At 42.5% G+C, this 23,942-nt stretch overlaps 2 protein-coding genes across 3 annotated transcripts in view; one reads left to right on the top strand and one right to left on the bottom strand.

The window, feature by feature from the left end:
* The window catches only part of STK3 (serine/threonine kinase 3), a 124,929-nt gene extending 120,700 nt beyond the window's left edge, over nucleotides 1–4,229 (top strand). Inside the window, exon 11 of the mRNA XM_079302479.1 lies at nucleotides 901–4,229. Coding sequence (XP_079158605.1) covers nucleotides 901–1,059 — 159 coding nt within the window. The 3' untranslated portion in view covers nucleotides 1,060–4,229. The remainder of the gene's footprint in view (nucleotides 1–900) is intronic.
* An 8,317-nt stretch (nucleotides 4,230–12,546) lies between these two features.
* On the bottom strand, nucleotides 12,547–20,154 carry KCNS2 (potassium voltage-gated channel modifier subfamily S member 2). 2 transcript variants are annotated; one of them, XM_079302252.1, is made up of 2 exons: nucleotides 19,994–20,154; nucleotides 12,547–18,342 (listed from the first exon to the last, which is right to left on the bottom strand). In XM_079302252.1, exon 2 carries the CDS (start codon nucleotides 18,303–18,305, stop codon nucleotides 16,872–16,874), a length of 1,434 nt encoding a protein of 477 aa, XP_079158378.1. In that variant the 5' UTR covers nucleotides 18,306–18,342; nucleotides 19,994–20,154; the 3' UTR covers nucleotides 12,547–16,871. The 2 variants fall into 2 exon arrangements, with proteins under 2 accessions (XP_079158378.1, XP_079158377.1); XM_079302251.1 differs by lacking the exon at nucleotides 19,994–20,154 and adding an exon at nucleotides 18,873–18,975.
* Between the last annotated feature and the right edge of the window lie 3,788 nt (nucleotides 20,155–23,942).

Below are 23,942 nucleotides of genomic sequence, written 5' to 3'. Positions count from 1 at the left end.
AGAGAAATGCAGAAAGACACTAAACTACATCAGGAGAAAACCACATAGGCCAGATGCAGAACACATTTCAAATGCAGATCATTCCCTGCAGTAGCAGGTGGAGCAGTAATGCCCAACATACCCCAGGATCTGACAAGACTCCAACCTTATCTAGCAGCAGTCAGCAAGGCAGTGAAATAATTTACGTGTTGTATTTTCAGTCACTTTTAATGAGTGAATTGTAATGAACTGTTAAACATTCTGAGAAAATATTTTTGGAGAGAAAAAAACTTGGTCAAAGGTAATCCCCCATGAATTCAGGAAATTATGTCATGTTACTTAAAACACTGTAAGCAATTTGTTTTGAGTAGTTCTGACAACAGTCTGTTGAGGAAGACAGGTATCTTGTCATTCTTATCAGAAAGTAACCCTAAATGTCTGTCAAGGGTATTGCTAAAACCCAAGGCAGCACTTACAGCAGCTGTTTATTTCTCAGGCTTTTATAAGATGTTCAGTAAGAAATATTTGATTATGCAATATAATTTATATATATGAGTATATATATATATATATATATATATATATATATATTTGTTTGTAATCTGTGGCATGCTTTTTTCAGCCTAATGAGTTAAATTCCAGCCCTGTGTTTATTTGCAAGGTTTGCAAAGGTTTGTTGTTTGGGGTTTTTTTAAGTTAAATATACTATGTATGTTTGCTTTCATATGCTGTTACTTATTGTGGAGCACACTAAAGCTTTTAGCTATATCAACAGTTATATATATATGTATACATACACTCTAAATGTGTAAAAACCCTACAGCTGTAAATTAAAAGCTTATGAAAGGCAGTGAATTTCATTTTTGTTGAAAGCAGTTTCTAATACTTTTGTGGGATTGTTTTTGTTCGGTTGTTTTGCAGTTGAAGAATCTGAGTTTAGAAGAATTACAGATGAGATTAAAGGCTTTGGACCCTATGATGGAAAGAGAAATTGAGGAGCTTCGTCAGAGATACACTGCAAAGAGACAACCTATCCTAGATGCGATGGACGCAAAGAAACGGAGGCAGCAAAATTTCTGAGTTTGTTTTACCTTCAAAAGTAATACTAGGAGTCAGTGTGGACACTGGTAACTTTGTAAATCAGAAGGATTAGATTATGAGAGTTTTCAGAAATCCAATCTGTTAAATTTTCCTTCACAAGCAGTGACAATTGCAGCAGTCAAGAACATTCATATGGTGTTCCGCAAAGGCAGCAAAACACTTTACCACTTGTTTGCATTTTCAAATGTTTAATATAATCGACGTTTAATCTGTTACTTCCCAATCTTTTGCAGGTTTATAATGGTAACTTGGTGTTGTACATTGCAATTGTGTTTTGGAGCACCTGGAATGATTTATTGATTGTGCAACACTACCGAGCCTTATATTGCAATGTATTGTTCTCCCACTTAGTAGCATATTTATTATGTAATCTTTGGGTATCCTATTTATTTTATGCCTGTTTTCTGTTGGGAAGTATTAGGATAATATTGTGGAGAGCAGAGTCAAATTAGATAAAATTTCTGTTGTAGTATAATGAAAAGCTGCTCACCACTGTGTTATCAATTTCAACAAATATCCGGTTTCAGGACAGCACTTGAACATGTATCCAGTTCATTCATAGCAGTAAAATTTAGGAATAAAGTAAGTAATAGGCACATGTTTTTCTGCTCTCCTGAATCAGGGACTGTTGTAGTTGAGTAGTACAGTTGTTACACTACAGAGCATTCTTTGAGAGAGTATGTCTGTCATTTGTACGCACACTAAGCTGTCATTGAACAAGAAAACAAGTGCCTAATCAGTTCTAATTTTTGTTATTCAGGAGAAGCAATACTTATAGTCACTCCTTAAGTGTAAACTTCCAATTGCTATTGCAATTCTGACCAGTATAAACCTCTATTTTGCACCGTAGTTTTATAATGAAGTAACAGCTACACTTTCTGGATATGTTTTTGTTTCATTTGAGGTTTTTTTAATCACTGTTTTGAGGGGAGAGGGGAATTATTACTACTTTGGGGTTTGTTTGTTTTCACATCATAGCTACAAAGGGATAGTAATTTAAAAACCAAAGAAAATAAATTGAATACTTATATTTAATAAGTACAGAAAAGAAGCAACATTTAATAGTGTTCTGAGGGGTTTGTCCTGCAATTGCTAAACATTCTAAATTCCTATACTCTTCTGTTGATATATTTTGGGGACTCAGAAGTGCAGGACCAAGCTCTTAGTAGCTTTTTACAAGTTCTTGTCTGGTTTATGTTGTGGAATATCTATTGGTAGAATTTACAACATTGCGAGAAATATGTCAGACTTAGCAGAAAATGTGATCCACTCTCTGAACAATCTACTGTGTTCTCTATTGAAATCTTTACTATTGTTGCCTTGTATTTAAATAACTTCACTGTGATAGTCATACTTCTCTAAACAATACAGTTGAAAAGATCTTTACATTCAGCCTTTAGCTGTTAAACTTTCAATGGTGACTACTGTATGGGCATCTTTTGTTAAACCTTTTCTGGAAGTTAGTAATCATCTCATACCTCTTAACATTAATTGTCAACATACGTGGACCATTTAGATGGAACAGTGCTGATTTTGGAAATTATGCATTATGTCACAAAGCTTATGCCAGTGGAAACAAAAAGTTCTTACAGGATCAGCACTCTACAGCCATGCTGGTACCAGTACTTGGGTTTGAGCCATGCACAGCCATTGCTGTCCTTGTCATTCTCTGTGTGTTTGTATGCACACCATGCTCTGACATGTAAACCCTAGAGGCAAATAAATCTTAATTTTGATTGTTAGAACATCCTTATCCTCAACTCTCTTCATACTTCTTAGAGCAATGACCATTCCTTGTGAAAATGCAAGAACACAGAAGATCCATAAAAATTACTTTAGGCAAGATAAAATGCAGCTGGTAGTCCTATGCCTCAAATTTATACAATGAAATGATATAAAGTAAAAAATGGTATAAACATATCACTTTGTCATTAGATTATAATCATAATGCAGGAAAAATAACAGTACCAACTTCCCCCTATTACTATGGTTCTTATTTATTTAATTTCTACTTCTTGAACTTTCTGTTTTTAAAAAACTCAAAGATGTGTGTGCGTACATTGATTTGTGTAGATATACACACATATATTCATATCTATATATATATATAAGAGAAAATATAAAACAGGTTTAAACCATCAGGAAAGGAACCTAGCTTGCCTTTTCTTGGTGTGCCTTTTAAGCAAAGTGTCATTGTCTAGACACTCCTACCTGCATCCTCAGCAGCTAGATTTTCCCTTACTCAATCTTAAACTTTTCACACCAAAAAATCAGACTTTGAGTAATGTGGCTTTACAGTGTAATAGTCACTAATATAAAATGATCACAAATTTCTTATTTTGTGTATTCTGAAAACTTCAGTAATGTGGTACCCTAAAGATGAACTGTGTATCCCAAGGGACTCCAGTAAAAGGCTTTTGTAGACTAGAGCTGTTGCAGTCTGACATCTGAAAGCTATCAGAAGGTAAATGACATCCTTTTTTTGCATCCTGATGTGTCTGCATAGAAACAACTCAGAACTTCGTACAAGTGCATGCACACAGAAATGGAATATACATGCATGAGAAAAATCTGAATGCCATGAATAAGACAAATAAAACAAGCTACTTAAAAGGGTGGAAAATAACATCTGATGTACTGTAAACTGGCAGGTACAGGATGTTTGTGACCAAAGAATACTTGCATGAATGAATATGAAATTAGTATGTTGTCATTCTGGTATGGTGCAAACTGCAGTCAGTGTAAGAGCTGCCTTGGGCTTCAGCAGCCAGCATATGGAGCCCTGAATCCTGTGCTAGCATTAGCATAGAGAAATAGATTTTGTACTCAGAGATGGATGCAACTTATTTTTTCTTTCTTCTGTTTATATAAATGAATCAAATCATCCATGTTGTTGACTTCACATCTCTAATGGAGGATGAGCATCTCTGTAAAGGAAAGCCAATAGTACAGTTATTAAGATACTTTAAAAGCAAGCCTTGCAGGAAATCTAATAGAACTACTGACAAGTTAACATTCAGTAAGATTTTAACCAAGCAATTTCTTGTTTGCTTCTGACTTTGTATGTGTAGGTTTAGTAAGTTAAAAATTTTTTGAAAAATCATTGCTTATTACTAAACATTTTTAATAAAAGCTAATTTTTCCTGTATGATTGTTGACTTGTTCATTCTAACTGAAGCAAAATTATCTTAATAGTAGCCATTAATGTTAATTTCCATAGTCATCCCTCATGTTTTGTTTCCTTTCTGTTACACTGTGAGCACAGAAACCCACGTCTCTCAAAAGCAGCTCTGGAAAGGATTTTTCCAGATCACAACAGTGCACAACAGAAATAGAAGTCTGAGGATCCTGTGGAAGTGGATCAGGCCAGAGATCCTCAGTACTCTGTGGAAGTCCCTCTCTCTGCACTCTGATGTTGCTAAAGGCCTAATCCTGAGACAGCTGAGCATCACCCAAATATCTTGGCAGTCTTCTTAGACATCCTTTACTTGGAGGTACTAGTGGACATAAGGGGTTTGAGTTGTTCCTTTGTTGTTCTCGTCACACTGGAAAACCAACAGGCAATGCATAGACTTAAGTAGAAAAAGTGGCTTCATTTAATGTCTTGAATATTATTCCATTGCCCATTTATTTTCTGATTTTTAAAAAGCATTCCCTTAACAACTTGCCTACAAATACATTTTAGTAAAAGGAATTAATGACCAGTGCTCCATAGTGAGCCACTGTATGTTTGAAGTCACAAATGTCTGCTGCTTATCTGAATTAATCTGACATTTATTGGATATTATCATTTTCTACTGTTTATTTACAGTAAATAATAGTTTGTCTGCATTGCACAGTGTATTCTGATGAGTGTGCACAGTGGCTTTGGGCTGCTTCTTCATCCATCAGTGTTGAACTTTCAGATATAAATAAGGCACATGGTGGGGGAATCCCTGCCCAAGTACATGGGATAGCCTGAAAGGCACTGGTCCTTCTGAGCAGAATGTGCACTCTACAACTTCAGTGAAGCACTTGGTGTGCATGTGGCTCTATCAGTGTGGTATGATGAGGGTTATTTTTTTCTTTAAGCGATACCTGGTTATAAAGCTAATCAAAAAGACCTCATGAAGTAAGAAAGTCTTAATTTCTTCACATTCTTAAATATGTGAAAACTCTTAAATAGGACTCCAGCTTATGGTGGCATTTCTTTCTGTGTTTCCAAAGGCAGTGATGGATGTTAAATAGTTTTGGTTGGAGCAGATCCAGCTATTAACCCAGCACTGCCAAGTCCACACTAAACCATGGCTCTAAGTGCCACATCCACAGGTCTCTTTGATACCTCCAGAGATAGTGACACCACTACTTCCCTGGGCAGCCTGTTCCAGTGCTTGACAATCTTTTCAGTGAAGAATTTTTTTCCCAATATCAAATATAAACCTGCCCTGGTGCAGCTTAAGGCTGTGTCATGCAGCTGGCTGGGAAATTTGATGAGATACTTCTATGCCAGGCTGTGGTGCAGCAGTGTTATGCTCACTATTGCCAATGAAAGCCTTGGAGAAGACACATCCTGGGTAGCCCATGTTGTTTCTCATGACTGTGTTGTACCAGATGGAGTAATAGCTTAGGCTTTTTGGAGAAAGGCAAATTGCATTGATAGCTTGGTGTGAAGTCATTAAGTTCATTTGTGAAATACTTTTTCACAAAATGTATTTCTCCTCTTTGTTCAATGCATTTGTTCTTGAAAGGGCCTATCTTTTACATGGTGTGCTCTCATCCATTTTGATTTGGTTTAATTTGTTAGCATTTTTAAAGCATATGTGAAAAATTCCCCATATTTTCTTTCTTCTCTTCCTCCTGCTCAGGGAAATGAATGTGGGCATTACTTTTAAGAGCATCCCCTGAGCCAAGTGTCCTTTAGACATAGTAGACACATGCAAATGCCAGTAACAGCTTTTATTCTCTTCTTCTACTTAGAGGTCACTAAGTCTCAGGTGTTCTGGTTTCCCTTCCTTTGAAAGGATGGGATGTTCAGATTCTAAGCAAATCTTTCAGAATAATTGTTAGTCCCAGACCAACAGATGCTTTATACTTTTTTCCATTACTTGCTAATGGAAACAGTCCTCAGGATAGATTCACACTTCATTTCACTAGGCCTTCAGAGAGTCATCTGGATTGGAGAAGAGTGGTATTTGTCACAGAAACAGGAAGAAATAAATAATTTTTTTTAAATTTTCTTTGAGGAGAGAAGAAAAAGAATATGGCATCTGCACCTGGCCAGGCTGCTTATGAGGCTAACTGTGGATGTGAGGGAAAAAAAGCAAATTAGGTAGTCATCTGTACAACTTACTGCTCTGTGTTGATGTTTCACGTCTGATTTTCTTCCATTCTTGTTTATTGTCTTCTATGTTCATGCTTTATTTATCCTGTGTTTATTTTAAAGAGAAAAGTTTCAGTTTTTTTAAACTTTATAAATGAAAATATACCATAATAGTGCCAAGTAAAAAAAAAAAATAGTAAAAGAACCTAATCAAAGTCACCAATGTGGGGGTGTTTTCTCCTCCTTTCCCCACTCCTTTCTGGGGTTACAGAGGTTTCTGATGGCAAATGTTTGTCTGTGCATGGAGAGACTTTTCCTGCTGCAGCCCTGGGCAGACATGGATGGAGATGGTTTTATCCAGAGGGCTGGATGAGCTCAGGATGCACCTGCTCAGGATATCATGTGAGTGCTGTGCCCTGCTGGAAGCTGCTGCTCTCCTCCTGCTCCTCTCCCTGCCGGGCCAAGGTGCAGGCACTGAGGCTCCTGCAGAGCCTGAGGAATCAACAGGGAGCCCTGCTTTGCCAAGAGACTCCATGTGAGCCTGGAAGCTTTGATCCCCAGCAGGGTAGCACTAAGCTCAAATCAGTGCCTGTGGTCTGAGAAGCCTTGCAGGAGCCAGCTGTTATCTCAGGGAGAAAGCCATGCTGTGGTGGCAAACAGCTTTTGATGCCACTTGACCTTGTTGACTGGACTGCAGCGTGGGCATAGCTCCCAATAAGGCTTGTTCAGACCAAGGAGTCTGAGAATCACTTTTAACCCTTGGGAAAGATAAAGTTCCTTGTATCTATTTTTTAAATTGATGTACAAAAAATATTTAGGAAATGATTTCAGTGCAGTGGAGTTGCTAGCATCAGCTAACAATCTCTCCATGCCCTGTGACAGGACCTTTCTTAGTGCATTAGCACTATTCCTCAGCCTCCCTATTGTGGGTGCTGGGTTTAGTTTTGCCAGAAGTAATGGTGGGAGCAGGAAGTTTTCATGTGCTGTAGGCAAAGAGCCAGAGTTCTTGCTTGGTGCTGGTACTTGTTTGGAGCAAACAGGCCTTTCTAAAGCCCACAGAAAATTCAGAGGGGATAAACTGGGCACTAAGCAGGGAGCTGCTCGGGCAGCAAGACATTGGAAGGAATTATACTATAATCTGATTGTGGGCTCAAATACAGGTTTTGTACTTGTCACAATGGGTGAAAACATTAATGGTATTCACCATTTACCATGGCACTGCAAACCCCAGCAACCTTAAATTTTTTTTTCATTACTTATGACAGCTTCAGAAATTAAATTTGTAAATATACATGGCCACATGCTAATGTACCTGGATATGTTTTCCTCTAATTGGCAATTGGCAAATTAATTAAGCCACATGTTGTTTACTAAAAATCTGGTTTCTTCTCCCTGTGGATATTTCTTCTGAAGACAGTTATTATATATTGCAGTATCTCTCCCTAGCTTCTCCCAGAGAAAAGCTCAGTCCTCCTAGTCCTGTTTTGCTCCTCTAGACAGTATTTGGAGCTTACCAGTGTAATTCTTCAGCTGTTCCTTTGCTGCATACAGGTGTGCCCAGAAGCAAGCACCCTGCCCCCCATTCCTCCTTTCATTCCCTCAGTGTCATTGGAAGGATTGATGCATGAGAAGATGGCTGTGGCTCTCAGATGTTTCTAACACTATTTTTTTTCCCTATTCAGATCTTCCTGCTGCTTTGCACTCCTCCTGGGCTCCCTAGGCTTGCATGGTCACTGTTAAAAAAAGCCTGCAGCAAATACATCAAAGAGGGAGACCAAAAGCTTTTGAGTTGATTTATATGACACTAAGCCTTTTGTGTGATGCATCAATTGATATTTCATTTTTATTGCAGTACAGTGGGGTCTATAGGCTTAACAGCAAGAGGTGTCCTTTTGATCTCTCATCGCACATGAAAACAGGTGTCATAGTCCAGAGATTATGGAGGTCAGAGATTATTTGAGGAAGGATTAAGTAGAAGTACCATTTTTCATAACAACCATATCCAAAAGCATGAGATTCTTTTAAAAGTGCAGGTGTTATTTCAGTCTAGATAAGTCATATTTATTTGTCATATACCAATTTTTCCTGCTGAAAGAAGACTAGAATTTTTCAAAGTGTTCTGTATCAAAAATGCAGAAACAAGTCAAATGCTCCACTTATAAGTACAATTAATAAAATAACTTTTTCTGAGTCTCCTGAAGTCCAGAGGAAATTTTGGGTTGTTTTTCCTGTTATTTGATCTTTACAGAAAATGGCCTTGAGAGTGTTCAGAAAATAATGGGGTGACTGTGTTAATGTTCAGCACTGCACCAATTTATATACATGTACAATTGCTTAGTCCAAATCCAATTTACCTGAGAAAGTGAACAGAATTTTTTGATGTGGTATATACTGGTTCAGTATTTGAATAAATACAACTGAAATATTGCTTTGACTCATTCCAAGAGTCCCTCATCCCGTTAGAAACTAAAACAACCAAAAGCAATTTGGTAACCCACTATAGGTATGTGGGTATCTCTCCTGCTAAGGAGAAACACCCACCATTGATTGCTTATCTTTTATAAAAATAGATTTGTTTTTGAGGCTGTTTACATTCCACAATATAATGTGGGTTAAATCAATAGCAATAGTGTTGTATTAGATTCAACAAACCCAAGAAACTTATTTCTCCTAGTTAGTGTAATTACAACTTTTGTTGACAAGCAGATGTTTAAACAACCACCAAATATGTAATCATTAGAATAAGTAAGGAATTGAGATCTCTATGATTATAGGACCAGCAATACAGTAGTCCTGCATCCTAAAAATTAATGCAAATTTATTCCAAGAGTAGGTATAATTTTGAAGTCTTTTAAGTGTAGTTGGTGTTGATTTATTCAGCCCATCAACTCACAGCACTTGTCTTCAGTTACTGCCTCCACAAAAAGCTCAACAGTTTGGTCCTATCTTTCTGCTAGAGTAGGAGAAAGTCTTATTTGCACAGTGTTTGATTAATGTGAACTGAAGTGTTTACTTCAGCTCTTTGCTCTAGAACAAGGAGCAACCATTCAGGCTTTTGTAGAGTAGTGCTCCATTTCTGAGCTGTCTTCCAGCTTCTGTCCTGATCAGTGGGTCGAGGGTGCTCAGGGCTGAATGAGCACTGTGCTACAGAGCCAAGCAGCTGCTGTGTTCCCTCATCACAGCAAGTGACAGAACCTGCATGGCCTTACCTTCCCAAAATATTGTGAGGCTGCCAATCTCATGTTTGGATTGCCATGCAGCTGACCCAGGTGAGGGGAGGGTATATCTGACATCACTGGCTGTGCTTAGAAATTTGAACTTGAAATTTTTGGAAGGTAGTCTCTAATTTTTGGTCCAGATCTCTAAATGAAACCCTGCAAGACATGACTGTCCTGTGCACTTTGCAAAGAAAAAATTGAAACACTGTTTAGTTGCAGCTTTGTTTTCTGTACAGGTTTAGTCTCCTTTTCTGGGCTACATAGGATTAATGCTTTATTTTAAAGGCTCAGAACTGAAATAGACTGACTTTTCATTCCCCATGGCTTTCTCATCTTCTATGGCAAGATGAAAAGATGCACTTTGCTTTTACAATACTGCTTTTTCAGGATGGAAAATTGTCAGGTGTCTTATATCAGGTATCATTAACTGTCTAGCAAAGCCTTTTTCTTCTGTATTCTTGGTATGTCTAGACTGACCTTTCTCTGAGTCTAAAGGGATTCCTAAGGAAATCAAATGCACCTAGAAACACCTGCCACCTCTGTTTCTTTCCCAGCATGTTAAATTGTTTTGGTGCTCTGGGGCTCCTGCTGAGTGTGAGGAAGCATATTTGTATTTTTGTGTGCTGGTGGATGGCCCATTGCTGTGTTACTACACACATGAAGCAGAGCCCTTTGTGCTCTCCCTGTTGTGGGGCCTGCCTTGCTTCTCTGCTGACCATGCAAGAGAGGGGGAGACACATAGGGGGAGTAGGATGGGGATAAGCCACTCCTCTGGAAGGTGCTTGCAAGTGGTATCAGCCTCTTCCCTGGTTTCAGCTGTCTTTAGAGCATGGTCCCACAGGGAATGCTGAGAACCAGATCACCAAAGAAAAATACATCCAGAGCTGCTTCCTTTAATAGGAAGGGATCACAATGTTAATGATCATTCTAACAGTGGCTGTAAGAAGGTGTGCCTTAGTACAGAAAGAAGAAAGAAACAACACAGAGAATAGATTTTTCCCAAAAGTAAATCACAATTTTGACGTTATCTTTTGCCATACTTGGAAACTTTCCATAGGGAGATGGTAGCTCATTGTCTTATGTGCCCAGGCACTGATACAATAAAAATAAATCAGAATTTACCTAATGGCAATCAAATGGATGGTCCTTAAGGGGGCTATGGTAGGATGTCAGTATTCAGAACATTTCACAGAATGGGAGAGAATATGAATTTCAAAAACAGCATAGTAATTTGAAAGGATAATTTCCACTGAAATTTGGTGGGATTGATGCTCCTAAGTCAGGAACTCCGAATCCTCATTTTGCTGTGTCACAGCCCCTCCACATAACCTTTCCTCTGATGTCATGGAGGCCCCAGGAATGGCCATGGCAGGTACAGAGGGTGAGGCAGGAGGCACAGGACTTGGCATGGGCAGCACAGCAGCTGCTGGCAGGCAAACTGTGCTGCTGTGTGAGTACCACTCGTCTTCCAAGTAAGATTAAGAGTTTTCTTTGAAAATCAACAGTGTCATCAGTGGAATAGTCTGCTCAAAGCTACACAGGCTTTTGCACCACACAGAACACCTGCACACTGGGTGACAACAAGCAGATGTTGGACCATGCATCTGAAAAGGGGCAGCTCTTAGGCTGCTTTAGATCTATAGAAGAAATTGTCAGATATGTAGCAGTCTTTGTCCAATTCCTCAAAAACTTAGCTCTGTTTGTATCTGAACAGGGATTTGTGAGAAGCCAGAACCCATTAGTACCCTTAAAGAAAAAAAGTGAAGAGTGGGAGGTGCTGATGTTTCTTTGCACTTCTGTGAAGCTGAAATGCTGGATTTGTGCCACTGCCTCTTAAGGCAAATTCATGTGTTTATCCAAGTGAGGACCTACATGATTTAGGGTTGTGTGTAAAGGGTGAGGCAATGTCAGGCAAACAAATTTCTGCAGTGGGAGCTCAGTGTGAGTCCCAACACCTGTGAGATGATTCTCCATCCTCATTTCTAGCAGGGCAAATAAATTCCAGAGCCAGACCTCTACCAGCAGTGTCATATGATCTTGGGAAACACTTTCTAGACGGTTTGGAGGTTGCTTCCTCCACTTGACAACCCATAATTTTATATGAGAGGTGAAGAGATCCACAATTTTTAATGAGAGTTATGTTTCTTAGCAGCTTCAGTGATTGCTCTGTAGAACTGTTGCTTTGAATAATGCATTACCCCTTGCTCTATTTTTAACCCTGTAAATTATTCTCAGATGAGAATCTTTTTTCTTTTTTTTTTTTTTTTTTTTTTTTTTTTTTAGGAGAAAGTCAGAATCAGTAAAGGATGGTAAAAGATGCTTCAGAATGTTCAGATGGGAACATTCTTTTACCCTGTCGGAATAATGTGGAACTTGTAAGTTAGTTACAGGAGATCAAATAAATTTCTGGTGTAACTTAATGGGAAGCCAGGTGCATAAATTGGAAAAGAAAATAAGAATAACATAATGAGAAAAGAATAGTTCTGGCACAACACTCCACCAAGGGATATGAGTGGTGCCTTGGGTTGAATGTTGTTTGAAAGCACCATCAAAGGTAGATTAAAGTCAGGAGTATTGTGGGAGGAAATGGATAACCAGCACAGCAGGAGCAGTTCCTCCAGGGGCTTTCTGCTGCTTATATGTGCACAGCTGGGGCCTCTAGGGATGGGGTTATTCTGGAAGAGATGAAAGGTCGTGTCAAGTTGATTTAATGCCTCCAAATGCTGGTGGTATGTTGTTTAGTCCCTAATCTGTCAGGTACAGAACAAGAAACTTGTACTGTTTGTTCAACTGAAAAATGTGGATTCCTCACCACAATCACCAAGTAAGATCATTTCTAAGAATAGAAATCTAGCCTGATGTGCATGTTTAAAAAAACTTATCTTCACAATAAGATTCAGGCTTCTCTTTGATTATAATATATACTCAGAATATCCTGAAACTTAAATCACTTCTTGATCCCTGGTGAAAGATAATTTTTATGCATTTAATTTCCATTTGGTGGCACAAAACTGAGTTCTTGAGTGCATTACACACTACTGGGACAAGACACACAGTACAAAGAGCACCAGATACAGTAGTTCCCTGCAGTCATGTAGAGTTCTATACAAAAAGGTACAAAGGTATTAAATTTGGAAAACTAAATGCAAAGTTTTTTCTTTGTGAAGTAGCCCATGCTCTATATAACATGAGAGGAAAAACCAGTCTGTTTTCAAAATGGAAAGTCTGCAGGAAAAAAGCGAATTAGCAACTCATGAAAGTAAATGAGTAATAAACCGGGCAATAATACAAAATCTGAACATACATAAAAAGCTTAATCACAATCTATATATAGATTTTACATCTCAGGAACATAATGTAACATATTGCTTCTCAAGGGCATCTCTGACTCTCCTAATAGCCTAGATTTGTACTAGAAATCCAGATTCTCCAACAGTTTATTCCTGGCAATAAAGCAATACCTCATTTGAAATATTACCACAATTCTTTCAATAATACAAAGCTCTCAGATGAAAGAGAGTAGGCACAGCATTTTCACTGGTCCCACGAAGGTGATTGTCACAGGCAGGAGGAGCACAGGCCGAGGCAATGTTCTTCAGAAAACTGCACATCCATACCAAGGAGATTTCTGACCACAGAAATTTTCCACCTCTGAAGAAAGTGGTCAATTAGTCCTCTCATCCTTCAGTTCTGACCCAGTGGGTTATGGAAGGGCAGACACCCTGTTCTCACACAACAGTGAGTGAGGAAATCTGCTTAAGTGCTGACTATGTAAAAAATGCCCCACGTCTTCTCCCCTGTGAGGCTTTGGAGAGATTGCATTTTTTCTTCAAAGTGTAATGTAAACATTTTCCTATAGCTTTTATTTAATGAGAGAGAAGTTTTCTCAGCACTTACTGCACTGAGCCCTAGAATAGACATTACTTAATAAAATGTCAGGAAAAGTATGCCTTATTGTTTCTTACCTAGATCTTTTGGGGCAGCTAAGACAGCAACATTATTTAAATAATTAAATTGTTATTCTGTTCAGTGAAAAATTCTGTTAGTCATAAGCAAGTATTAAAACTGCTGTACAATACTGTCCAATACTAGGGGATCCCTAGGTCAGGGAACAGGACTTGTAAAAAGAAAACTAAAAGGAAGCTTGAGAGGTAAAAACCTGTGAAAATACATATGCAAGGCCATATGGTTGCTGTCTATAAATATACTAAGAGGAAAATGAAATATTTAAGCTGAAAAACAATCTTGGCAAAAGAAAAAAATTACTGGTACAAAGCAGCCATTAATAAAATTGTGCTAAAAGTTGTGGGCAAGCTTTGGAGAGCAGCATAGTTCTGGAATAGTCTTCAAGAGAAGGAGGGGAGCAAAAATGTGACTATGTTTAACATGGAGTAAGTTAATTTTATGAAAGGAATTCCTGTGCATTGTGTGAAGTAATTGTCATGATAGTAAGAACATCTTAAATTTTAGTACTTTATTTATTTAGTGTCTTTGATCAAAAGCACTTATATAAAAATGCAATAATGAAAATTCCTTTCAACCAGTACAATAAAAGTTGGAATTTCTTGGGTATTTCATTTTCTTTAGTAAAATGCAATTTGGACACATTCCAGTCAATATTTGCAGAAATGACAGAACATCAGACCTACAAATAATAATAAATCTGGAACATAAGATAAGCTGTAGGTTATTGAAATGATGTGTTGCAAAGTTTAATCCAACCTTTGCAATATTAAACTAGCAACAGCTGAGGGAATTTGTGGCTCTTTGGCAAATCTACAGGTTTCACCAAATAACTGCTCTGAACGTCCCTGGTTTTCAGCTCTGTAAATCTACTGTTTATGAAAATGAGATAAAACCACTGCTTGCAGCTGAGCTCTTCAAAAGCCCCAATCAACAGACACAGTTTGCAGTGTCCTTTGCATCAGTGGGAGAATCTGCCACCCTTGCAGCATGTAACCTGGCTGGAGGGTGTGTGCTGCCCACACCCACCTCTTCCTCCCCTTGTTTCTTTCTTGGTATTTCAGTTCAACAGGTGATCTCTTGCTGCTCCCTGTGTTAGGTAGCTTTTTGTGGGTGTGTCATCGTTTGCACATGGTCAGTATGAATCAGGGACAGGAGTATTGAATTCATGTCTGGGAGTCAGCATAAATTGAATTGAACCAGCCCTATCCAGAAGTGCAAACCTTAGCAAAATGTTTCAAGTTTGGACACCAAATTCAGGTTATCTGTGTCTACCTCCAGGACCATGTATATGGCACTTTGAGTTGGAAGGACAGCAAGCAATGGCTTGCCAATTGACTTGTAACTTGTGCAGGCTGTGTTGAAAATTGGTAAGGCTGGAAAGGACCTTTTCCCCTCACACTTCATGGCTTAAATCAGCTACTAACTGATGTGAAGGAAGACTGTTCAGAGGGAATGGGGTGGAGGGTAAGTAATTACATACTGTGTATAGTCATAGATCACTAGGCAAACAGAAATCCCATCCTGGGTGCTCAGCTTTCTGTTTTTTAGGTGGACCTGATATAGCATCAAAAGATCCAGACCAAGATGCAACCTCTAATAACCTAAATGAGGGAATTACTTATTCATACTATATGTGCTTTATTTTGTTGGTTGAACCACTCTTTGTCATGGTTTAGAAACAGTCTTCCAAACAAGACAATTTCAGCTTCAGTATTTTAATTTCTCTTCTAATTAACTTGAATTTAATTACTGTACCTCTCTAGTCTTCACAAGTAAAACTAACAAAAAAATTAATTGGAACATTATATGTAATGCATGGGATGGAAAAGCAGTAGGATCTGAAGAAAAGTAGTGTTCTGCCCTCTGAGTGCCACTAGTTTTTCTAGCACAGAAGTAAAAAGAGGGAAGCAGTGGCTTCTGCCTGTTGACTACAAGTGTTGAATCTCTACAGTTGTGTAAGGGAGGAGACTGAGCACTCAAAAAACAACTCTATGCAGATTCATTATTACTCTTGAAATCACATATGATCTGTTCTCTCATGTTTTTTTTTAAACAATTACATGCCAGCCCTTGAAAGGATTTAAATTGACTACATCACAGAAGTAGGTAGGAGGATCTACCCACAGATAGTGCAGTATTAAGCTTTTTATCTGTTCCCTTCTTAGGCCCTTATACTCTCCCTTAGCTGTAAATTGAGAGTTTCTTTCAGAGTGAAGATGGTTTTTTGCTTAGAGATTCCTTGGCAGAAATTTTAATGGAATTGTCTGTCATCAACACCTGCTTTCAAGCTTTACTGATAAAATTAGATTTTATATCTCAGCATCACATATGGCATCTTTATAATTAGTCTTTTTGCAGTATATGAATGTCAATTCCTAAAATGCTGCCTGTACTGTTCATGTGGGAATATTTCACTTCAATAATCAAATCCAAGTTTTTCATTGGAGCTTCTAATTGTTTAAAGCCCACAGCTTCATGTGTCTAATCTCAAAACCATTTTGATGGACTGATACAATACATTTGCAGCTGCACTGGGACCAAGCTGTGAGCAGATCCCTTCTGGAAATGGAATCCTGAGAGCTCTGTATGGGCCTCCATTCCTAGAGTCAGTTGTGGAAATGTAATCTTTGAATATATAGCTATCTGAAAATGAGGCATGGCCTTTTTCAGAGGGCTCAGTATTGATCTAATATTGGAAACAGAGGAAGGTCTATGCCCAAGAGATTCTGAAAAATATTACTATATATAACATTTCAGAAGAAGAATACCCAGATTTTAACACACATACTCAAGGTAAGCAAACTTACAGGTGTTTTCAGGCAAGTGATGATCAGAATTACTGGTCAGCAATATAGGCAGAAGTGTTCCTGTATTAGTGACTCAAGGTGGCTCCTTCAAACCATTGTAAAATGCATGGGAAGTCCTATACTAGTACAGACACCAGTATAGGTGATAGGTGATTTTTTCATTACTTGTTGAGAATTTTTATTCCACTTGGGTACATTCATTTCTCTGCTCAGTTGACAAAATGCACAAAGTAACAGATCATCACTATACTATTAGCACTAATGTCATGGAAGTGGTAACATTTATATGGAAAAGTCAGCATTTAGTACCCTTATGCAACAGGATGAAAATGTGCAAACTGTTAACTTGTAATAGAAATGTCTTTAGTTTCTCAAGTGCAAAGTGCAGTGTCAGAAACACTATCTTCTAGGAAAAAAAAAACCAAACAAAAAACAAATAGGAAAACATTTATAAACATAGCTCTTGATAGCTCTCATGCAAACTGCTGTCAGACTCGTACACTAATGCAGTGAATCATTCAGGCTCAGCTCACTGGGGGTACTCCTGCTCATATTGGTCAGACTGGCCATAAGGGATTTAACTTTATAAGCATAGTAGTCCCTTAAATTGACAGATGGAACTTCTTTCATGCCATCACCAAAATCACAGCTTCTCATGGCACTCTCTAACTGCTTCTGACGCCTATAGAAGTGGGAGAATTTATTAAAGATCAGAGTAATGGGAAGCACTACCACTAGGATGCCAGCTAGGATGCATGCAGACGCCGTCAGCTTGCCAGCTGTGCTCCCTGGCACCACATCCCCGTAGCCAACTGTGGTCATGCTAACAGTAGCCCACCACCAACAAGCAGGGATGGTGGCTAACCCCTCATTCTCTTCTTTCTCAATGGTGTAAGCCACTACTGAGAAAATGGAGATGCCAACAGAGAGGTAGAGTAAAAGAAGCCCCACCTCTCTGTAGCTGTACTTCAGGGTGGCTCCGAGAGACCTGAGACCTGTGGAGTGTCTAGCAAGCTTTAATATGCGGAAGATCCTCATGAGTCTCAGGACTTGTGCAACTCTGCCTAAATTTGCTAAAGTCGGACTGCTTTCCACCACCAAGTTGACAATTAATGTAATATAAAATGGAAGGATAGACATTAGGTCAATCAAATTCAGGGCATGCTTGAAAAATTTTAAAAAGTCAGGAGCTACTGCAAATCTCGCCACCAGTTCAAAAGTGAACCATGCAATACCAAAATGTTCCACGATTTCAAAGCGAGGGTCTTCTTCGGGGTTCCCGTTGCTGTCAACAATCTGGAAGTCTGGGAGGCTGTTCAGGCACATGGTCACAATGGAGCCCAGCACCACCACTATTGAAAGGACACTGAAGATGCGGCTTAAAACTGAGTAGCCAGGATTATCCAAAGCAAGCCAGAGCTGCCTCCTGATGTTTCCAAAGGGCTGTTTGTCAAATTTAGAGGCATCATTGTAGAATGCCAAAATCTCATCGAAAGAAGATGTCGTACTTTCCTGGTCACTTTGTTCCTCCCATTTCTCTTGGTCTGGCTCCATTTTCCTCCCATGGTAGCTATAACTGCAGCAGGAGTCTATAAAGAATTCATTGATTCCCCAATATTCAATCTCCTGGCTGAAAGAAAACACACAGAGTTCGCCCATCACATGGAGCTTGCCAGTGTTATAAAAATGTAGCACGTAAGGAAAGAGCTCGGGGTTCCTGTCAAAATAAAATTCATTCTTGGTGTCATCATAGTCATCACAAAGCTCCAGTATCGACTCCTTTGAGTGGCAGCTTAGCAATTTGCCCAGCCTGGTCTCGGGGAACCTTAATAATGTGTTGGATCTCATCTTTTTCTTAAAGCCTCCAACGTTGATGCTGATCTCATTGTCTTCAAAATTTGCTTCAGATAAAGCCCTCAGACTCTGCCCTGTCATAGTGAGCTCCTTCCAAATGTGGGTAGGGAATGAAAACCTAGGATACAATTACACAGAAAGTTGGCAGAATGAATAAATCTACAGCATGTTCACCTACTGGTGCTTGCTCTTTCTTTCTTTTCTTTCTTCTCTTTCTCTTTCATTCTCTCTCTCCTTTCCCTCTCCTCCCTTTTTCCCTTTCCTATATTCTCCCCTTCCTCTATTTTCCCCCTGTTCACTCGCTTTCCCTCCCTTTTTCTCCCTCTGCCCCCGTTTCTCCCCTTTCCCCCCTTTCCTTTTCTCCCACTGAAGACCTTGAGGGAGGCTCCTTTGTTCCCTCTGCAGGCTCCTGTCCCTCCCCTCGCCCTTCACCTGGGCTGCGGCTGTCGCTCCCACCGCCCCCGTTACTCACGGCCTTTGTGCCACCGGACCTTTCATTCCCTCCCGGCCCCGCCACACAAGGAGCCCCCGCCGCCGCCCGGGCTCCCGTCCCTCGCCGCTCCTCGGGGGCCGGAGCCCCCCGCGACCCGCGGGGAACGCGCCCCGCCCGCCGGCTCCGCGGCTCTCCGCGCTCTCCGCCCGCCCTACCTGCTGCCTCAGCGGCCGCGGCCCCGCTGCTGCCCCCGGCCCCCGCCCGCCATCGCCGCCGCCCGCGGGGGCCGCCAGGGCTCGCCTCGCTGCCCGGGGCTGCCGGTGTCGGGGGTGCTAGTGCCGGAGCGGTGCTGGTGCCGGGGATGCCGGTACTGGAGCGGTGCTGGTGTCGGGAGGGTGCTGGTGCCGGAGATACCGGTGCCGCGGTATGCCGGTGTCCGGGGATGCCGATGCCGCGGGATGCCGGTGCTGGAGCAGTGCTAGTGCCGGGGATGCCGGTGCTGGAGCAGTGCTAGTGCCGGGGATGCCGGTGCCGGGGGATGGTGGTGCCGGGGGGTGCCGGTGCCGGACAGGACAAGGCAGGGCAGGGCAGGGCAGGGCAGGGCAGGGCAGGGCAGGGCAGGGCAGCACGGCCCCGCCGGCCCGCGGTGCTGAAGGGACAGCGGCCGCCCCGCTCAGCGGCGGGAGGCGCCGGCACGCCCGCTCGTCATGGCGACGACCCCCGCGGCTGCCGCCCGCCCCCGCCGCTCCCACCTACCCACGGCCCGACCCCGCCGGCAGCGATCGGGGGGTGGGTGGCGGCCGGGGGCTGCGGAGGGGCGGCCCGGCGGAGCCGCTGTGCCGGAGGTGCCGCCGCTCGCCCTCTCGCTCTTGTCCCCGCGCATCGGCGGCAGCGGCGCCGCGAACTCGGGTTTCCTCCCCACCGCGATCCTGCTTCACGCTGGCTCCGAGCGGCACAAGCTCTTGAGGGGGACGGGGGACGCCCACCCAGGGCCACCCCGGGCTGGTGCCGAGGGGCGCCGCCCGCCCCTCACCCCGCCGGGAAGGCACCGGGCGAGCCGGAGCCGGAGCCGGTGCCGCTGCCCCGCCCGCCCGTGGCCAGCGGGCCCTCGCTGAGCCGCCTGGCACGGTCCCTGCGGAGACCGATAGCAGGAAAGACGGGGACACCTGTCAGAGCACTCGGTGTCAGGGGAGCGGAGCTGCGTGTCGGAGCTGCTCGCCTCGTCTCCCCCTCAGTCCCCGGCTGGGAGCCCCTGACCCCCGCACAGAGCCCTGCAGCCACTTCGAGAGGGATAACCCTGAACGGCTGCACCTGGAGCAGGGCAGGGAGGACTGACCTCCTTGCGCTGCTGCTCTTTGTGGGTGCACTTCTCGTGCTAGCACATGGAACAGTGTCCAGCTACACGGTCAGCGCTAGCAGTGTCCCTGCCCACGCTGCAGGCGGCTGGGAAGAAATCTCCCCTCTGTTGCTGAGCCTGAGGTGAGGCCGAGTTTCTCGGGGAGAAAGCTGATTGTGGCAATCCCTGCGCACCTGACCCCGCACACATGCTGCGAGACAGGTGCTTTGTGCCGGGATAACCCACATCGGCTCCTGCCAGCTCTCACTCGTGGTCCCATGATCTGAAGTCCGGCTCCTGGAAATGGACTGCTGTCAGTGCTCTGTAGGGTCAGGGTGTGCAGGAGGATGACGATTCCTCGCTTTCTTCACCCAGCCCTGTCAGAGCCCCGAGCACTCCAGCCCTATGCAGCACCTCTGGCTTGTTCCTCAAAGCCTTGGTGGGGGAGAGAGGTTGTAGCTTCCAAGTCCAGCCACACGTGAGCCCTATGTACAAGGAACCCCCAGTATTAAAGATCAGCCCTTTAAGAGCCCAGGAAACTGAGTGCAGGTATGGAGTGGGGCAAATAAGTCCTTCTGTGTGCCGCTGGCCAGGCCTCCAAGAGCTCAGCTTTCCTACCTGGGGCATAGCGATCGCCCCACCATATCCCCCCAAGGCTGGTGCATTGTGTGGCCGAAGACTCCACACCTCTGGGGACGCTCCCACAGCACCCTCAGCCCCCGGAGGTGCTTCGGAGGATCCATGCTTCAGTGGTGCTAAAGATGGTCTCCTCTCGCCTTTTCTGGGCTGGTGTGTGCTCTTGCTTTGCTCTCCAGCTGGTGAGTGCCTCCTGCCTCCCTTTCCTGCGCTGCCCTGGGTCAGGGCTCTGTGTCCCAGCAGGCATCACTGCGTGTCCGGTGACATCCCAGGGGACACTGAATCCACGCGGAATTACGGGCACCAGGCTGCTGTCCTGGCCGGGGGAAGTGCTGCTCCTCTGCAGCCCTTGCCCTGCTAGGAGGTGGCACGCAGCAGGGAGGCGGCCTCGCAAACGCAGTGGCGATCTGTCCATCTCCGTGACCATGCCCAGAGGGGCAGCTCTCCTGCGTGCCCGGGGAGCTGTTGTGTTGGTTTGTGACAGCCGCCTCCTCTCAGGGCTCTGCTGCGAACCACTCACTCTAATTACACTGGTTTTTAATGCCTGGGGCAAGGGGTGGCAGGACACAGGACTGGGAAAACCACCATGTTAAAATTTTTGAGTTGGATGCCCCACCACGTTCCTCAGGGCTTGGATAAATCACAAAAATTCTCTATTGTAATTTCCCATTCACTCTTATGAGAACAAAAATAACTCATATTCCTCAGTAACATTACAAGGAACAGTGAGCTGCTGCTCCTGCTGGAGGTGCTTTCAAGCTATGTCTGTGTGTTTTACCAGCTCTGCTCTATCCTGAGTAGCTAGTGGAGGCTTTAAACATACTGAAACATCTTCAGAAAATTTGTAAAGATATAAGTTACTTTTGTTTCTTATTCTTAAATTAAATATTTTCCCTAATGCTGCTTTGGAACAAACTAAGTGGAGATACATTTAGAAGATTTCCAAGCTTTTGTAGACTGTTCTCACCTTCTAAGTCACTTGGCTAAGAGAAAAGGGTTATAGGCAGTCTCATTACTCATTTATCAATCTCTGATCTTATCTGTGCCTTGGAAGAATTGTTGGTCACCTTTCTAAGTTGCATTTTCTCATTAAAAAACACAGCAAGGTTTATGAAGAGATACTGGAGATAAACAGCAAAGCAATATAACTTCATAAGGACAGAGATCTCACTGGTCTCATATAACTGCTCCTGTAATTAGGGCTAATAGACTCAGCCCAAGCATTTTGCTAATATGACTAAAATGTTTCCAGCACCCAAATTAGTAATCCAAGATCCATCTCATTTTTTTGCGAGGGGGCACACTCTGCTCCATGGACATATAAGCAGTTACTGTTACTGACCTAATATTTTTGCCTTTCCCAGCAGTAAGTATAGAAAAAATTGCTGTGGACACACTATCACTGGTATAATCTGAGGCAAAAGATATGTCAAAAGAAATCAGATACGTCATTTTTGCACAAAATGAGCTTGTGATGTGTCAGATAAGAGCACATTTTGGGATGCACTGTTAATACACCAAACAAATACAAAACAACACTTTGTTTACACTGCCTTGTGGGCATTTCTTGGACTGTAGAGAATGCAAGATCAGTGTTGGGGCTGGGCTGGGAGCATAAGGAAGTGTGAAAGAATTGCCTGCTGGAGTGGGGAGATGAATGAGTGATTCATATTACCCTAGGGAAATGTTACAAAAACTAAACTTAACCTTGGGTTTGGTGGTTATATTTCTGACTGAGACTGTGTGAGAGACAGGACTTGTTTTACTGGTACACGTGGTACCAGGTTGTTTAAGGAACAGGAGAAGGTGCTGTGTGAAAATACGGTGTGAGTACAGGTGCCCTTCAGGGCTGGGGAGACACAGAAACCAGTGTTTGACAGCACACCCTGCTTGGGGTTTGTGGTGCCCTGAACTCTGAGGGAATGGGGGAATTACTGTCATCCTTCTGCCTGACTCAGTGCAGGAAACTGCTGCCTAAGAAGCCACATCCTCAGACAGCATCCCCTGCCTGGACCCTGCTGGCTGCCCCACACCACTGCAGTGAGCTAACACTGCTGGGGACATGTGGCACTCTGTCCTGCAGGCACAGCACACTGCACCTGAGATGCATGCTCACCTTTGGAAGAGGTGGAACTGCTCCAAAACTACTAAATGTGCAAGTGTTAATGAAATACTGAATAGGGTCTAAAGGAAGTTATTGGACCAAAGTCAGTAGTTTTATTGGCATGGTGGATATGGTGGACATGGTGGACTCACTTTGAACTTGGGGACACAACCATCTATTACACTGAAGGTGGAACTTTAGTCTGACTTCATACTTACTGAATACTCCTGTCCCCGGGGCCAGATTCAAATGTACATTCTTGTTGACTATTTCCTTTTCTTCCAGACAGATTGGAAAATCCTGGATGTTAATGTGTTCATTTAAGATACATAGCTAAGACCTGCTTTTCTTTCCAAAGGTGACTGAGACCCTTCTGTGTTGGCATTTCTACTGTCACAGTTGTTGACTGTAGCCAGTTAGTAAATACGTTGAAAATAAGCAAAAATAGCTTTGCACATCACGCTCACTAAATACCAGAAAAGGACTGTTGCAGAACATCACTGAGTTTATGAGAATGAGTGGAAAATGGATTTAAGCAAATTCATAAAGGCTGCATTCATTTCTGGATATTTATCCAAATGAGTACAGCCTCAGTTTGACAGAAACACTGACTGAGAGAGAACGTTGCAGAAGAGGGTCCCTCCTAAACACACTTGGCTCTTACTTCCCCCATGTCAGCAAGGTAGCCACTCTCATGATACTTGGTTCCTCAGTCTGTGGCCAGCCTTTTCTATCTGGAAGTCTTAGGAAAGCTGTGATTGTCCCTGCTTTTTTCATCTTTCAGTTGTTCTCAAACCCCATAACCACAGGCAGAAAAGAAGTGCCATTTGTTTATGAGACTGCTCACTCTGTAAGTGCCCTGACTGACACTCCTGCTTTTCTTAGGAGGCAAAAGCTTTGCACAAGCTCTGTGGCATTTGCAATATAAAATAGGGGAGGGAGGAGGGTCACTTTACTAAGCTCTAAGTTTATAAGGCAGAAATAGCCATGTCTGAAAACAGACCTCCACTGTGGCACAGTGGACCACAGAAAGACCACCTGGCAGCTGAAGAAACTGAACCATGTACTGAACATGAATGGAACATTTATTTTTGTCTGACAGCACCTCAACAGAGTGACAAATACTGATCTTTTGTGGTGCAGTGGTTGCATGAGCATTGCAATTTTACTGTGATGACTGTGGTATTCTGCCCTTTGTTGTGAGTAGAC

Source organism: Erithacus rubecula (assembly GCF_903797595.1).
Source record: "Erithacus rubecula genome assembly, chromosome: 3".
In the NCBI taxonomy this organism is placed as follows: domain Eukaryota; kingdom Metazoa; phylum Chordata; class Aves; order Passeriformes; family Muscicapidae; genus Erithacus; species Erithacus rubecula.
Note: the sequence above shows the minus strand (reverse complement) of the source record. Positions and strands in the feature narration are given on the sequence as shown.

Excerpts from the sequence above, each read along its gene's own strand:
- KCNS2 (XM_079302252.1), bottom strand. The coding sequence starts at position 18,305 with ATGACAGGGCAGAGTCTGAGGGCTTTATCTGAAGCAAATTTTGAAGAC.